Here is a 16,463-nt window from a genome sequence, read left to right as displayed (position 1 = left end):
GAAATGGCCTTCCTGGAGCCAAAGTCACCCGTTCCCACCCAGCCTCTGCTCTACTCCAGGAAGGGCTTCAGTCCTGAGAGCCGGAGAGGACAGGCGCACCACCGGGTCTGGCCATGTGCTAGCTGCCAAGGCCCTCCCTGCGGCGCCTGTGGATTTCCACCTGGCCCCCCCCCTCCCTGGGGACGCAGGAACGCTCACCGCACGTTCTTCAGCATGTAGAGCACCTCAGAGGGGAGGTGAGAGTTGGCCACATCGAACTCCGTCAGATCCGCCTCCAGGACGGAGGGGGGGGGCTCCTTCTGCTGGAGGGTGGGGAGCTCCTTCTTGATGCGCAGGATTCTGAGCAGAGGGAGAAAGGGCCGCAGTGTCCACGGAGGCAGGAAAACGCCGACCACGGGCTGCCTCCCCCGCCCCCCCCGCCCCAAGCCTCTAAGCCACTTCTACGCCCGTTTCCCTCTGTGCTGGTTCTGGCTGTGGGGACTCCAGCACTCACCACTGCCCATCTTCACGTGGTCATCCTTCAGAACACAAAATGAATCTTCAGGTTCTGAAAGTGACCCGGAGCAACAAGCACCCCGCCCCCACCGCTCGCCTCCCCACGGCTTGGCCTTCCCAGCCCCTTTACAAGTCCTCTGGGGTCGCCTTTTGGGGCAAGTGATGGGCATGATTAAGAGGCACAACGCACACTCTCTTTTCCTAAATCTTCCAGGCTGCAGAACTGGAAAGAATTCAAAGATTTCCCTAACTCAAGTGTGATATTAGCTGGGGTGTGTGTGTGTGGAGAATAACAATTTGACCTGTCTACTGAGGTCAGGAAAGAAGAAGGAGGGCTTTAAAATAGGAGGAGGCAGAGTTCAACAGTATTTCCAGCCTGCATGCACTGCCTTAAGAGGAGTCTCCTTCTATGGGAGTTTCCAGCGAGTGATTCCTTGGGACCAGGGGCAACGCGCCCGTGCCCGTGAAGGGGGCGGGGGAGGGGGAGGGATTCAGTGCTCTTCGCAGCACGCAGGCCCACTGCCCGGGGCTACTACCCCACCCTCCTCCTTCCTGCCAATATCCAGCTCCTCACAGTTCCCAACGCTTCAAGGACACGATCCAAGTATCCCACCCCCCCCCCTCCCGCAACATCAACATGCCCAGATCTCCCCCTCTGGCCCACTTGCTCACTTTTTGGCAATATTTAGCATCTTGAGCTTCTTCTTCATACGGGGCCGAGAAGCAGAAGAGATGGTGGTATCTACCAGGGAGGACGTGGACTGAGAAACCTGCCAACAGAGCCGAGAGGGTCACCGGAAAGGGCCCTGCGGACGCAGCCCGACTCGGCTGCCTTTCGCCCTGCAGGCATCAACACCAACACGTCTCCGTGGCCGTGGAGCTGTCCCCAGGAGCCTCGCTCTTCCTTCTGGGAGGAGGCTCAGTATCCCTATAAGGAACTCCCACCAGCAGGGTAAGGCCTGGTCCAGTCGGACATGGGCCTCAGCAGCATCCCCCCCCACAGAAAACCCTCTGCCTGTCCAGGAGGCGCCCTGGAGGCGCACGTGGAAAGGCCACAGCCCTGGGGCCTGATCCAGACTCCACAGAGTTCCCTGCTGCTCAAAATCCATGCACCAAGATGCTGCTTCAGCTGCACGGGGCCCAGGAACCAGTTCCTCTCAAAGCAGCCCCGGCGTGCCTGCTCCTCAGTCCCTCCAGCTCCGTGCTCTCCCCTGTGCCCCCTCCTCCTCCCCCTCACCTTGCGCATAATCTTACGCCCATAGAACAGCATTTTGTCCCGTTTGCGAAACCGATACTTGGGCTGCTCCTGGGCCTGAACTTCTGCAAGAGAACCAGATAGGAGTTCACAAGATGAGAACAACGGAGTGCCCCCCCTACCGGCCCTCTAGGATGCGTCCCCCCCCCCCCGCCGCCTACTGCAAAGGGAACTCACTCTGAAGGTGGAACCGGCGGATCAACAGCAGGATCAAGGCAGCAACTGACAGCCCGACGCCTATCATCACCCCCAGCACCTGCAGGGGAAAGAGGCAGCGCTCAGTTGGCTTGGGGGCCACGGCAGGCTGGAGAGGCTGCAGAGATCTCCTCCCCACACACACACACACACACACGTGTCAGTGCTGGAGCTGCGCATCACACACACACACACCCGGGGCCTTGAAGAGGAAGCTCCCCACCGGGCGCCGATGCAATGGCCTAGGCAGAGACTCATCCCGGGAAGAATCCCTCGGAAGCCCGGGAGGCTGAGGCGCACCTTCCCCTGTGCTGGGCTGCTGCTCTCCGAGCTGAGCTACGAGGGGGCTTTGCGGGCCTCTCTCCCTGATTCCACAGACCCGCTCCCTGGGCATGGCCAGAGCTGGATCGGAGAGCAGGAATGCCACAAGCAGCACAGGAGGAGGGGCTCCCATCGGAGGGACGCAGCAACGGCCTACGGGCAACGTGTTCAAGGGAGCCCACAGGCCTCCCGGCGAGCGTCACGTTCCCGCATCATCTCAGCCGAGCAGCAGCAGGAGTCCACAGGCAGCAGAGGCGCCTCTTGAGCTGCTGGAGGAACTACTCGGTTTCCGCAGGCGTCTTGCTTGCTCGGCTCCGGGTGAAGGGAGCGGGGAGACGGTGCCTGGGGGCTCTGCTCTCGCCCAGGAGGAGGTGTGGCCCAGGCCTGCAGTCATTCCTTCGTGCCCTTCTTGGGCTTCTAGGGAGGCAGCAGGAGGCAGCGGCCCCCGAGAACCTCCAGCCGGCCTGAAAGCCCGGACGCTTCCTTTGGCTAGAGGGAGGTGCTCCCATTCCCAGTCAAGCCAGAACCGGGCCAGCGGGAGCCACAGTGGTGCCACTTGGACCAGGCTACGACGGAGAGAGTTCGTTCGCGCAGCAACATGAAGAGCCGCTTCCCAAAGGGCCACCGAAACAGACACCTCCTCCCAGCACGCTGTGGCCCGTCCCTCCAGACCGCGCAAAGAGGTCCTGTTCCTGTCAGCAGAACCCATCTAAGGCGCCCCTCCTAGCCGCCGGTCCAGTGGCTGGGAGAGGCAGCCTTGCCCAGCCCCTGCACAGAAATCTTCACACCCTCACCATGCTGGTCTGGAGCTGATCCTCCACAAAGAGCTTGAGGCTGGGCAGCACAGCTGAGACGGAATCCTGCAGCGGGAGGAAAATGCAACCTGCGCTGAAGAGAGGGACCAGGACAGAGAAGCAGAGAGGGCCCAAGGCAGGGCAGGGGACGTAATGACGCCATGGCCCCTAGGCCACACTGCACCGTGCACAAGCGGACACCCCAAGCAGCCATCCCAAAGAGCACGCCTCACGGTGGTCCCTTATGTCAGCAACCAGCTGCGGGTTAAGCCCCAAGATCGGTCCCCCCCACCCTGCCCCTCGTGAAGAGAGCTCGAGAGTTAATGAGAAAGCCTGGAAACAAGGTGGGGGCCTCTGGGCTGGGCACACACTTAAACCATAAGGATTTAAGAGCTGGGAAACAGTGAAAGCCACGCAGTGCCCCCTGCCCACTCCAGGGGCAGCCCAGTCAGACAGTGAAGCAGGACTGGCTTACTGGGTCATGAGCACCGCTGCTCCCACATGCAAGGCAGCCCTACCTCTTGCTCCGCCTGTGGCTCTGATCCGCTCTGCCCCATGACTGCTCTTGGCTTCCGGGCTCAGCCCATTAAAGACTCTGCAGACCAGGGAGAGAGAGGAGAGAGAGAGAGAGAGAGAGAGAGAGAGAGAGAGAGAGAGAGAGAGAGAGAGAGAGAGAGAGATGTGTTTAGCACCCCCCTGCCCCGGAACACCGAAGCCTACACCGCAGTTTAATTGGGCGTGAAGCGTGGCGTCACTCAAGAAACAGGGTGTGGCTGCCAGCTTCACTGGGTCCCCCCCGCCCCCACTTTTCACCGTGGCAGATTCTGCATCCTCTGTGCATGTTCCCTGAAGGGCTCTGGGACGGGGCACTGGAGCTGCCCAGGGAGCCGAAGCCTGTGCAGCGGCCCCTTGGGAGTGCTCAGGCTCAGCATCCTGATGTCCAGAAAAGGCCACACCGCTTGCGTCAGACCCAGAAGTGTGCGTGCATTCACCTGCCGCTTTTCTCCCCGGTGGGGGGACGGGGACTCGACAGTGTCTTAGAACCGCGTTCTCCCCTCCCCTCTCTCCCAACAAGGACCCTGTGAAGCAGGGCAGCCTGAGTGTGTCTGCGGTGGGCTCAAGGCCCGTTACGAGCTTCCAGGATCCCCGTAGGGGCTTGAAGCCGGGTCTCCAGGGTCCTGTCCCAGCCCTCTCCCCACCACCAGGGCACACAGGCGGCCAAAGGGCCACACAGCACCAGCCCCTCCCGGTACTCTTCCTCATTTGTCCCACGAGCTTGTTCATAAACCTGTAGGCTGGTTGCGAGGGGTCCCTGGCACCCGCCTGGAGCCAGAGGGCCAGGGTGGGCCACACAGAGACTCTGTAAGTCGAGCAAAGCAAGCTCATGCATTCACTGAGTCATGTTAGCCCCATCGTCTCCCATCATTTGACAGTTTTCGCACATTAAGCAGTAGTGGCTTTCAGAGAATGGAATTCTGTTAGATCTGCTAGTGCAATTTACAAAGGATGCTTAGAAATATTCATGTCACAAGTATTCCAGGGGGCAGCCCTGTTAGTCCCCCCCTTGGAAGCCAGCGGGGTGACCCTGGACTAGTCACAGCTCTCTCAGAGCTCTCTCAGCCTCACCTACCTCACAGGGTGTTTTGTTGTGGGGATAATAATAGCGTACTTTGTAAACCGCTCTGAGTGGGTGTTAAGTCATCCTGAAGAGCGGTATATAAATCAAATGTTCTTGTTGTTGTTATTATTACATTACATAATGCAGAAAATAGTACGTATAAAACAATGCAGTGAGGGCAAGGCCACCCATACAGCGGACGGAAGAGACTAGGCACAGGGGCTTAGTTCACAGCCACCTATAAAAAGCCCCCTCCTGGGAAATTCTGTTTTACGTCGCTGGCCGAATGACGGCAGCGTGGGGGCCTTCTGGGCCGCGTCAGGCTGGCCGTTCCACAAAATGGGGCCCACAACACAGACCACACTTGCAGGGGCAATGGTTGGATCTTGCCCATTTGCAGGGGAGCACCGGCAGAAAGAGCCAAGCTGCTGCGGTGAAGCATAGGAGAGGGTGGCCCTGCAGGTGCCTGACCAAGGCCACAAAGGGCTTCGTACGCGATAACCAGGATAAACAGATGGAATGATTGGGCGCCCTCTGCCCGGCTCCCAACAGCAGCCACACTGTGGCACACTGAACCAACTGAGGTCTCTGAGCTGACTCAAGGGCAGACCCACGTAGAGGACATAACAAGCCCAGTCTGGATGTTACCGTGGCGTGGATTCACTTGGCGTCTCCCTTCTTCGGTGTTCCCCATCTTTTCCTCCCACCTCCACAGCATTTAATTATGCTAACCCACAAGGGGGAGACTGGCACCCAGAAGCCCCCGGAGGGACCAAAGCAGATGGGGAGGCGAGGCAGAGCAAGACTCTGTACGGAAGCCACCGCAGCCTGTAGTCTGTGGCTTGGGTCACTTCCCTGAGTTCTCTGCGCTTCCTGTGTTTGAAGATAGGCTTCGATCCCATAAAGAATTTCCACAGATTGGGGGGGGGGGGGAGAGACTTTTAACGATTTCCACCCATCTTGCCAAAGACCTCCAATTCCCCAAGGAGCCGCATTTCTGGGGGTATTTGGGGCTACAGACAGAGTGGGGAGGTGGGCAGTCACAGTCCACGGATGGAAACCACTTCAGTAAGCAGACGTCTCCAGTGGGTCCAAGGCACTGCCTCAGAGCGAGCCACAGTGTGCCCTGACTGTAGGTGGGTGTTTTAGACGGGGTTTTGGCACGGTTGCATCTCCGACCAATGCATTGCGCCCACTCCACCCATCCCACGCCGGACTCCTGAATATGCTGCACAATTTCAAACGCACAAGGGGGGGGCACCCTGCCGCCCCCCAGGAACGCTCCGGATTCCCACACGAACCCTAACCAGGCCCTACCAAGAAGGCTCTGCGTGGAGGAGGCCCTGGCTCTCCTCTCTTCGGAGTGGCCTCTTTGGGGGAGGCCAGCTCCATTCCCCTTGGCCTGTCCAAAGCGACAAAACTCCACCCCCCTTTCAATTAAGTCCCCGTTTATCAGGGATTTCAAAAATCTTTTTGTTGGTTATCTGCCAAACATGTATTTTCAGTTGTTGGCTTTTCGTTCCAGCTGTCGTATCTGTAAACTACTCTGCAAATTCCTTTATTTAAAAAAAGCACAAAAACATCTTAATTGACAGGCATGAAAACATCCCGTTAGTCTGTGCGTCGTCTGCAGCTTGCCTGGCCTGCAGCCTGCTCTGGGGTGGGGCCTGATGCCAGCATGCATGAGAGGCGCTGCTGAGGCCTTGGTGGACAGCACCCATCCCTGAGGAAGGTATGCAGGTGTCTGAAGGAGTGAGCTGTGAGGCTCACGGAAGCTCCTACCCCACCACTAACGCCGTTCGCCTTAGAGGTGGCCCCTGGACTCTGGCTCTTTTCCAGCACCCATCCCTGGCAGGTACAGCTCTCCTGAGCCGTCGGGCCTGGGCCTGAGAGTTGCCGTTTTGTGATAGGCCCCGTATTTTGAACGGCTCCAGCTGGTAGATGCCGGGGCTTCGAACAGGACAGGCGAACTCCACCCATACCTCTTGGGTGGGGCATCCCACATTACACCACATGCACACAAAGAAGAAATTAGATGGTCCATTTGCACAATGAGCAGCAACACGCCTGCAGGATGCACAACGTCTGCCTATACACTCACGCGGCATTTCTTCCAACACCCCTTGTTCACACAGAGCCCCTGCTGTCCTTCCACGCTTCCCAATCCTTTGCCAACACACCCACCCACACCCACCCATGGCACGAAGGCAGACAAGGGGTGGGGCCAGTCCTAGGAAAGCGTGTCAAGGAACCTGCTCCGCCACTCCTCTTGCTACAGCTTCCAGGCGCTCACAGAACACGACTCGCAGGGCTGTTCTCATCGGAGTCCGGAGTCCCAGCCTTCGCTCAAAGTTCCCACCCATCGCCTTTTCCCTGCTTTCGAGCAGTCCAGCCTCCGGAAGCAGCTCGGGCCAGAACCCAGCCACGCAGCCCTTCCTGTGGCTCTGGCACGGCAGGAAGCTGGGCTGTCCCTGGCCAGGGTTGTGGCGATGGCTTCACCCCCAGGAGCGCAGCGCCTCCCACATGCTCCCGAAGCCCACACGCCCACAAGCTGCCTCTCCCGCCAGGAGACGGCCGTCTGCAGCAACAGACAGACAGACAGCCCAGAGCTGGAGGGCCACTGCTGACCCGTCGAGGATCGTAGCGCTGCCAAGGCGGAGCAACACTCACACACATGGGGGGGCTACGGGGAAGGCACGACAGCAAAACAACACACCCAGGCTGACAGCCGGGAATTTAAACATCCCCTAACTACACTGGTGCATCAAAGCATCAGTAGGAGACGTCCCCCAGAGGGAAGACAATGACTTTGTGCAGTCAAAGAACCCCTCAGAAGCCTAAATCAAGGGGTGGGGGAAGTCAACGTAGCCATGAACGAATTCCTGAAGCTTCCTTAATGGGGCTTTCTCGAGACTTCCTTGCCACAGGCACGGAGGACCAGGGCAGCACTATCTGGTCCATCTTTACACTTCCCGATTATTGTCCGGTGCTTGCCATCACCTGTCATGCCCAGCCACACCTTGCTGTTATGGCGGCAGCCTAATGCTCGTGTTACGGTTAACTGCTGAGGCCACTCTTTGCTCGTACTGCAGATGTTACTTTTTTGAACCCAAGATGTGCTACCCTGCAAGGGAGGTGTGTTGTCCCTGCTGCTATTTCTGTACTTCTCTCAATGGCACCAGAGGCCTCCCTCCTTAGCCTGGGAAGAGCCTCCACGACCTTGGGAAACCCCATACGTCCTTCCTGCTGTTTTTTCACCACTTGGAGACTTTCCTGCCAAGCTTAGCTGACTGTTGCCGGGCCGGGGGGGGGGTTTGAATGCCCGCACTTTGGAAGCATGTATATGCTGACGCCTGCATGTGAACGTCATTCCTGGCAACGTTGGAGTCAGAGCATGACGCTAGCCGCTTTTCAGTGAAATACTTTTGCTGCTTGCAGTGAAGTCTTTGAGGGTTGCTTGGCATCCTTGCGATTCTAGAACTGAGGTCTGATGCAATCAGCTTCAGGCAGCCAGAAACAGGCCGCCGTTACCATCCATGAAATGTATACAAACAGGAACACCAGCACGGTGCAAGTCGGCTGCAGTGAACTCTTTCGAGGTGCTCCGCTCTGCATTACCCAGAGCGCAGGCTAGTGGCTTCCCTGTCTTCTAAGATCTCAGGTGATGGGGGGCAAGGAGGTGGCCGGGGGGAGGCACAAGGTGTCTGCTCTGGGGCAGTGGAGAGAGAGAGGACACCTGAAATGAAACCACCTGCATGGGACAGTCTGCCCACTTTTGCCCCACACCATGACCTCCTTCGCCTCAGCCACGAGGGCGTGAAGGAAGATAGACGTGCAAAGCCCGCCTTCTCCCTACTGGAGATGGGATGAGGGAGGACTTGAGGGGGGAGCTGCTCACTGATGCCCCCCCCATGCTTGGAGCTCAGCCAGGAGACTTCCCTGTCAAGAAACCATGGGGGGGGGAGTAAAAAACCGACCTGGCGTTGGTTAGGAAAGGATAAATGCGCCCTCAGAATAACAGTGGTTTATCCATTGGAATGGAGCAAATAGATCTCCAGTTACATCCCAGGGAGGGAGGGGCAAGTATACAGTGATTGTTGGGAGGTGGGAAAGGAATCCTAGACTCAGTTTCACCATTTGGCTAAGCTCTCCAAGTGTCATGGTGAATTGTTACTCGGTTTCCCTTTGGTGACCTAGACTCTGTTAAACCACCCTTCTGCATTGGCTGGTGAAGGGTTGGCTAGGAGGGGAACTTTGAACTGCTGCCTGGATTCTGACTGGCTCCTGGAAGAAACTCCCCAGCTTTAGAAAAGTCCATAAATATGCCAGGCTGTGTTGCAGTTCTGTGACGAGGAACTGGGGAACAGAGCACACCCTCTGCCAGTCCAGGCAAAGATTCTGGAACCATAGAGATAAGAGCTGACTGTCTGTCTCTGTCTTTGACTCCTTCCCAGAAAGGGGACTATAAACGCTTTTGTAAGTATAGCATTCGCTAGCAAAATACTTTTCATGTTCCTTCGTAGCATTCTGTCTAAAGCCGGCATGTCTACATTGTACCTAAGTATCTGTACTTTCTAGGATTTCTGTGAAGTTACTGAAGTCTTGTTATAGCCATAATTTTTAGTTCGGTTACAGAAGACTGCCAGGAAGAATCTCATTCACATTTCACCAAACTCTTCTGTTACGCTAAGCAGAGCGAGCCAGCGCTGAGGGATGACTCTAACGAAGAGAGACACGAACACTGAGAGGTCCAAGGGAAGCCCCAAAGCCTCCTTCTCATGCAAAACACACACAGGCACACAGGCAGACCTACGGTTTGCAAAGGAGACAGAACCACAGATAAAAACCTAGACTCTTTGGCTCTCTGCCAGCTCAGAGTGCATAGCCTCAAGCTATGGGGTAAAGCTGGGCAGCCTAGGGCAGCTGGGAGCCCAGAGGGTTTGTGACCGAGTACCCCAAGCCAACATCTGCTGAACACACTTGCAAGGTGTGCCACGCCCCCAGCCTCCCTTGGCACGAGTGCTGAGAAGAGCCACGGAAGAGAGAGAGAGTCAGCCACGCAGCGAACTCACTCGCCATGGCTCCAGCCCTCCGCTTGTTCCTCTCTATGGTGCACCTCCTGGGGCCTGGTTTGCGTTCCCAGTCTCTGCCTCTATCTGGTCTGCCATCCGTGGCCCTGTATTTTTAATACTGATCATTTTTGTTACTGTTTTTATTTGTGGGATTCAAAAATGTGGAGAGGCACCATATCCTCTACAGAAACAGGTGTCAGATAATAATCGTGAACTTATTTCTCAGTCCTAAAAAATATCTTAAACACAGGAACCCAGAGATCAGCACAGAAAGAATCACGCACACAACAGGCATACAAGAGCCACGGTGCCAGGTCTCCCCCACACCCAATTTCTGAAGTTCCTGTGTGTGCCGAAAGAAATATGCAAGTGTGACAGTAAGATGGCAACAACCAGCTATGGGTGCCTGGCCTCTCTTCATTTGGATACCAGCCTCTGCCCTTCAGTCTCTATATTCTGGATCTAAAGTACGCAATACTTACCTTCCTGTCACACCAAGACTGGAGTCCAGTAGTTCTTTGAAGACCAACATTTTTTTAGGTCCAAGCTTTTGAGAATCAAAGCCCTCTTCATCAGATATAAGTACACTGAGACTTTTGTATCTCACTGAAACTTATTTTGCTGAATTAAACAGCGTAAAATGCATAATTTTGTACCCTAGTTAACATATAAAGAATATTATCTGGCTGGCATATTTTTGGAATTTAAATGTATAAATGGAATTTTTATAAGGAAAAATTACATATATATTCAATATGTGAGAAAGAGTTGCAAACTGCTCTACCCTAGGCAACCATATTACAGGTAACCTAATTTTGTCATCTGTGAGGTAGGATAAAATTAAATTGAGAAAGAAAAACATTTTGCAGCAAACAAAAGAAAGTGTACTATTTTGACAGAAGTGCTCCCATGCAGTCACTACATAGGACTACTAGTATATCTGGATATCAAGCTGAACTTTGTAACACTGAAAATACAGAGCATTTAAAATCTGTATCATCATTAAACACACTATAATACGCTAATTGTTACCAAAATTATTCAAGTTTTGACTCTAAACATGCTTTAATGGATGCTGTGTGTCTACGGCCTATATTTGGGGGGGGTGGTAAAAAGTGCCCTCAAGTCATAGCTGACTTATGGCGACCCCTGGTGGGGTTTTCCTGGCAAGAGACTAACAGAGGTGTTTGGCCGTTGCCTGCCTTTGTAACCCTGGTCTTTGTTGGAGGTCTCCAGTCCAATTACTAACCAAGACCGACCCTGTTTAGCTTCTGACGAGATTTGGCTTACCAGGGTTATCCACGTCAGGACACAGTCTATATAGTATATACAAATTATCATTATCTAATGTTGTAGATTGTTTTATATAAAAACATTTCATATTACATTTTTGAGTAAAACTTTGCCTTAAAAACATGTTATTCATTCTAAAAGGGAAAAAAACCAGAGTTTTTTTCCCCATGCAGCTTCAAATTTCCAAATTTTTCCATTGAAAAATTTGAAAAAAGTCCTAAGAACCCCCCCCCTTATTTTTCTCCCCACGGGCCTTCCCGTCTCTACCCTGGGCAGCAGCACCTGGGAGACAACAGAGGAGGGGCTGTGGGACTACGGCCCCTCCTCCACCCTCCTCCCCGCACGTCCAGCATCTCCTCAGACAGAACCTCTCCGCGATCGTCACCCACAGCTTCCTGCCAGGCCTTGCGCCCTCTCTCTCATGGCAGCCTATTTCCCACACATCAGGCTGGGTCCTTTTTATTTATTTATTATTATTAGAAAGCTAATGGAAAAGAAAAGCACCATGCTGAATGCCATCTCAGAGTTCCACGTTCAGCTGCTGTGGAAATGAGGAGGCCGGGATGGGAGGGGGGGCAGCATACCTTTTAGGAGGGCACTCCAAAGACCAAGAGCAACAGCCTCTCCCTTGTGGGAACCCTCCTCACTTCACTTGGGGGACAGACACGGAGGACGGACAGCCTCCAATGCCAGCCTCGGGGGCCAGGTAGGCCAACATGGGAGGGGACAATCTTCATACCTGGTGGTCAATTAAGATCTTTGAAAACTGGGCTGAAACATCGAATGTAACTGACCCTAACTAACCGATGGGCAGCTGCACCTTGGACCAGCCAAAGCTTCCAAGTGTCTTCACATGAAGCACACTGCAGCTATCTAATCTGAATAAAAGAACTTGTGGGCACTCAATGAAATTGCTGAGCAGTCGGGTTAGAACGGATAAAAGGAAGTACTTCTTCACCCAAAGAATGATTAACACATAGAATTCACTGCCACAGGAAGTGGTGGCAGCTTCACACATAGACAGCTTCAAGAGGGGATTGGATACACATATGGAGCAGAGGTCCATCGGTGGTTATTAGCCACAAGGTATAGATGGAACTCTCTGTCTAGGGCAGTGATGCTCTGTATTCTTGGCGTTTGGGGGGCGATCAGTGGGAGGGCTTCTAGAATCCCTTCCCCACTGGCAGACCTCCTGAGGACACCTGGTTTTTTGGCCAGTGTGTGACACAGAGTGTTGGACTGGATGGGCCGTTGGCCTGATCCTACTTGGCTTCTCTTATGTGCTTATGAAGGTGACTGGTGCATGGACTATGGCAGCTATAGCACTAGCAAATGCCTGTTAAAGATGGCACACTGAATATAAATAAACGACCTTCAAGTTGGCTGGGTGGGAGCACACGAGGCTGCCAGAATGGATCCAGGTTGCCCAGCAACCTAGGCAACTTGTAATTCCTGTCCCAGTGTTGTTTACCCTCCTCCTTCCTTGGAACAAATGTCTGCTGGACCCCTGAGAACTCCATCCTAAGACAGGCCAGCCAGCAGCTGCTCCTCTCAAGGCTAAAACCGGAACACACACCTGGCCCTTCACCCACCCAGACACCTCAAAGCCTTCCCAGGTTCCTCCAAAGCATCCACTCAACGCCCCCCCCCCCGCCCCACCATTCAGTGACGCTGCCTGCGAATGCAGAAATGCTGTCTTGAGGATCTCCCACTGCCTTTCAGGGCCTCCATTTGAGCTACCCAGTCACGCCTTGCGCAGCCCTACTACTCATGGGCCGGCCCTGCTTTCTCCTCCTCTTCCCCAGCCGAATGCAGACTGCAGGCCCTGAAAGGCAGGTGCTAACCAATCACTTCAGCAGTTGATATGTCACCCAAGAACATCTTTGCAGCGGCACAAGAGACAACTGGGCTAAAGGGAGAGGCGCAGCTTTGGCCCCACCTCCAAGCCAGTTCCTTCACAGTCCACAGGATGCTTTGTTAGCATAAAATGGCACCCTCTTCTTCTCAAAAGGAGAAGAGATATGTCTGCACATAGCACACACTCCTCTCAGCCTGAAGAAGCCCCGATGCCTGCACTTAAAGGGAGGCAGCCGCAGCCCAGCCCAGGGCCTGGATTCTGCATCGCTTTCCCTGCAGCTCGGCAACGGAGGAAGCCACAATGTTCCATGGGATGAAGCTCACAGCACTTTCCACCAACAATGTATCTGGTGGTGCTTCTGGAGAGCGCTCACTGCCCCAAGCCAAGACTATGCACAGGTCTTCCGAGTGACGGCAGAATGATGGGATACATGTATAGGAATACTTTGCAGAACACTCTGTGAGGACAGATCTCGGGCACGCAGCTTATGAGGGCCTGCGGGCAAGGTGGGAAGGGGTCTCACGAAGGGCTCCCCTGCCTTGCCCCCTGTAATTCAAGCACTGAGCCAGGCCAAATTACAGACGCACGACAGGAAGACCATTCCGTACAAGAGGCACCTCCTCGTGTCCAATGATTTTGTGCAATCCCTAGGGCAGCAATTGGGGATAAGGAATCTGATCATGTTCTGCACTCCGAAATCAGTTTTAGGCCAGGCCAACCCTTTTATCTTTACGCCCTTCAAGCCGCTTCAACGCTGTTGCTTGTTGCTGGTCAACTCCGTCTCCAGCGGCAGGCCCTTCTCACGCTCGCCCGCTGCAATTTGGTGCCACCAAACCACCTCTGAGGCCACGCAGGCCCAACCACGGCCCACTCCGCTCCCTGTTCTGTGTGGCAGGTTTGTGCGTATGTTTACTGAATGTTTAAAATACCATCTAAAATGTTCTTTTAAAAACAAATTGATGGTTAATGCTTAAACGTCTGCCTCCTCGGGGACTCTATTTTGGGTAGAAAAGTAGCATTAAAACGTTTTAAATCAATGAATGTATACATACAAAAGTGTGCCTTCCCACCGTCTGGGGAACGTGAACGGGTGGAAGGGGCAGAGCTGAGAAGTCCGGGGGCCGAGAGTCCCCCTCCCCGGCCACCACGCGCCCCCCCCCCTCCTCTCGGGAAGATCGGACCGGCAGGCACGGGACCGAAGAGAAGGAGCGGGCCCTTTCCCCACGTGAGCCGTGACCCGCCTCACCCCGGCCAGGCGCACGGAGAGCGCACCGGGGCAAGCCGGGGCAAGGGCCGGCTGAAGGGGGGACGCCGTGCAGTCCTGCGAGGAGGGGGGAACTTTCCGCGCTGGGTCCTCGCGGGTGAAAGGGGGGCATTTCAAAAAGCCCACCGGCTGAGGGGGAAACGGGACAGGTTGAAGGGACGGTTGGGAACCCGCCCCGCTTACCTGCTGGCGGGCGCGGCCCCGGGGCCCTCTCCGGGCGCCCCCTCCCCGCGGGACCTGCCGCCGGCCCGGAGGGGAGCGATCCGCTCGGGACTGGCGCTCTGGAGGCGCCGCTTCTCCGCCCGCCGCGCAGGGACCTCGCCGCAAGGGCATCCGCCGGGGCCAGGAGGGGCCGCCCTGCCTGCCTGCCTGCCTGCCTGCCTGCCTGCCCGCAGCCGGGCGGGGCGCCGCCCTCCTCTTCCTGCCCCGCCTCCCCGCGCCTTCTGAGCGGCCGCCTCAGCCGGGGGAAAGCGCCGAGCGGACCGGCCTCGCCCCGCCCGCCTCCCCGCGAGGCCCCCGCAAGGGGGGGGGGGGCGGAGCCAGCCGGAAGTGGCCCCTCCGAGCGCCCGGCCGCACTGGAAGCGCCGCATCGCCCGGGGGGGGGGCGGGCCCGGCCGGAGTGGGCGCTCTCATTGGCGGACGGGCCGGCTGGGGGCGGGGGTATCGGGAGTCCTGCCCCGGCCGCGCGCATCTGGTTGGCCCGCGCAGGCGACGCCCCTGGTGGAAGCGCGCGCGAGGGGAGAAAGGAAGCACGTAGGAGCCCCCCCCCCCCGAAACTCGCTCCCGCGGGAGGCGCCTGGGCAGACCGAGCGGCCGGCGGGGAAAGGCGCCCGAGGGGGACCCGGTGCTGCCGGTGTGCAGCGCGCAAAAGCAGGCTCATTAGGAAAGGTGTAGAAAACCTTCCGGTCCCATATAGAGGTTTTCCTTTGAGGGGTGTGTTTGCGCGCGTGAGAAATCAAGACTCAAAGCTGGAAAGTGAAGCCTCCACCAGCATCTTTGACTAACCCTCAGCTTGAAACCAAGAGGCAAATCCCAAGTCTTACAGGGGTTAAGCAAAGTAGGACACTTTGTAGACTAAATTGCAGGAAACGATTACTTGGGTAGCTATGGCAAATTGGTCACGGTGCTGGATTGCAATGTTGCAAACCCAAATAACTCCTCAAAGATATAATTAATAAAGTTTATTGAAAGAAGTGCAGTAAAATATAAAATATAGAAGTGTGCAATGCAGAAGAAGAAAATAACAAGCTAAATAACTATGCCGGCAATCATATTAAAGGCTTTGAGTCGTAAAGCAGATGTTACCTTCCAGCTGGGTCACAGAAGTCCAGGCCACACTTCAGAGTCCAAAATCCAGAGAACCAAGGCAAGACGGTGCGTGGCTACAGGCCCCCACCAGCAGCAGCCATCCCAACAAGAGCAGCAGCCAGGAACCAACGTCCCACCTCTAGCCAGGATCGAACTGGAGTGAGCGAGGGTTCAACCTTTAAGGCCCCCTGCTCGCACTGTGGCCTGGCCAGCTGGACCGGTCAGTGAAGTGCTCGTCTTGGGATGGCATGCTGCGGCTAGCACGTCCGCAGAGGTGGGAGCGAATCACTCCACTCCCAGAGTGCCACATGCGATAATAAGACGGAATGTGGGTGCAAGAACTCCCTTCAGCGTCCTGTCTTTGAAGTTCTCTGATCCCGCACCTGTGGTGGCCGAGTCCATCCCATCTCCTTATCTGTCTGGAAACTTGCAGTGTCATTCCGACCGTGCTTTCCCAGAGAAAGTTTCCTTTGCTTTTAATTAGCTTCTAACTAGGCTGAAAAGCCTGAAACAAAGTATGACTGGGCCAAGAAGGAGGCTAGGCATTAAGCTTGCCAATCCCCCAGTGGGGGTGGGACATGCCTTGCCCCCAGGCTCTGCCCCCTGCCCCGCCTCCACTCGCCTGGCAGGCAGAGGGGGAAAAAAGGTGTGGGAACATGGTGGCGAGGGCAAAGCGCGCTCCCACGTGCTCTGGGTGCCCAGACGTGTGCCTGCATCGTGCCAGGAATGACATCACCCCTGGTGCAACACAGGGCGCTCTGGAGCATGCGGACACTTTGCTCACATGCGATTCTCTCCACTGGATTCCCCTGCCCCAAAGGAACTGTAACAAGTTGCTATTAAATGGAGTCAGAATGAGATAGTAACTGTGGGGTGGCAGAAGAGCCAACTGCAGTGGTGAGCCAGTGGCATGGTGGAAAGGGGGAAGGAGGGGCGCACACATGGAGAGGCACTGGAGCCAAGCATGCGAATGGCCGGAGGAGGTCTCGT

General features: G+C 55.7%; 1 protein-coding gene across 8 annotated transcripts in view; it reads right to left on the bottom strand.

Moving 5' to 3' along the window:
- Window positions 1-14,629, bottom strand: part of LOC129325227 (patatin-like phospholipase domain-containing protein 6) — a 70,156-nt gene extending 55,527 nt beyond the window's left edge. For 3 of the 8 annotated variants that reach the window (XM_054972843.1, XM_054972847.1, XM_054972845.1), the window contains exons 1-7: window positions 14,349-14,629; window positions 3,579-3,655; window positions 3,061-3,126; window positions 1,928-2,006; window positions 1,733-1,815; window positions 1,168-1,265; window positions 199-339 (exon numbers count right to left, since the gene is read on the bottom strand). In XM_054972843.1, the coding sequence (XP_054828818.1) occupies window positions 199-339; window positions 1,168-1,265; window positions 1,733-1,815; window positions 1,928-2,006; window positions 3,061-3,126; window positions 3,579-3,617 (506 nt within the window). In that variant the 5' untranslated portion in view covers window positions 3,618-3,655; window positions 14,349-14,629. The remainder of the gene's footprint in view (window positions 1-198; window positions 340-1,167; window positions 1,266-1,732; window positions 1,816-1,927; window positions 2,007-3,060; window positions 3,127-3,578; window positions 3,656-14,348) is intronic. The other 5 variants (XM_054972844.1, XM_054972851.1, XM_054972846.1 and 2 more) reach the window with 4 other exon arrangements.
- Between the last annotated feature and the right edge of the window lie 1,834 nt (window positions 14,630-16,463).

This window comes from Eublepharis macularius, chromosome 2, assembly GCF_028583425.1.
Source record: "Eublepharis macularius isolate TG4126 chromosome 2, MPM_Emac_v1.0, whole genome shotgun sequence".
NCBI lineage: Eukaryota > Metazoa > Chordata > Lepidosauria > Squamata > Eublepharidae > Eublepharis > Eublepharis macularius.
This window is presented reverse-complemented; position numbering and strand designations above follow the sequence as displayed.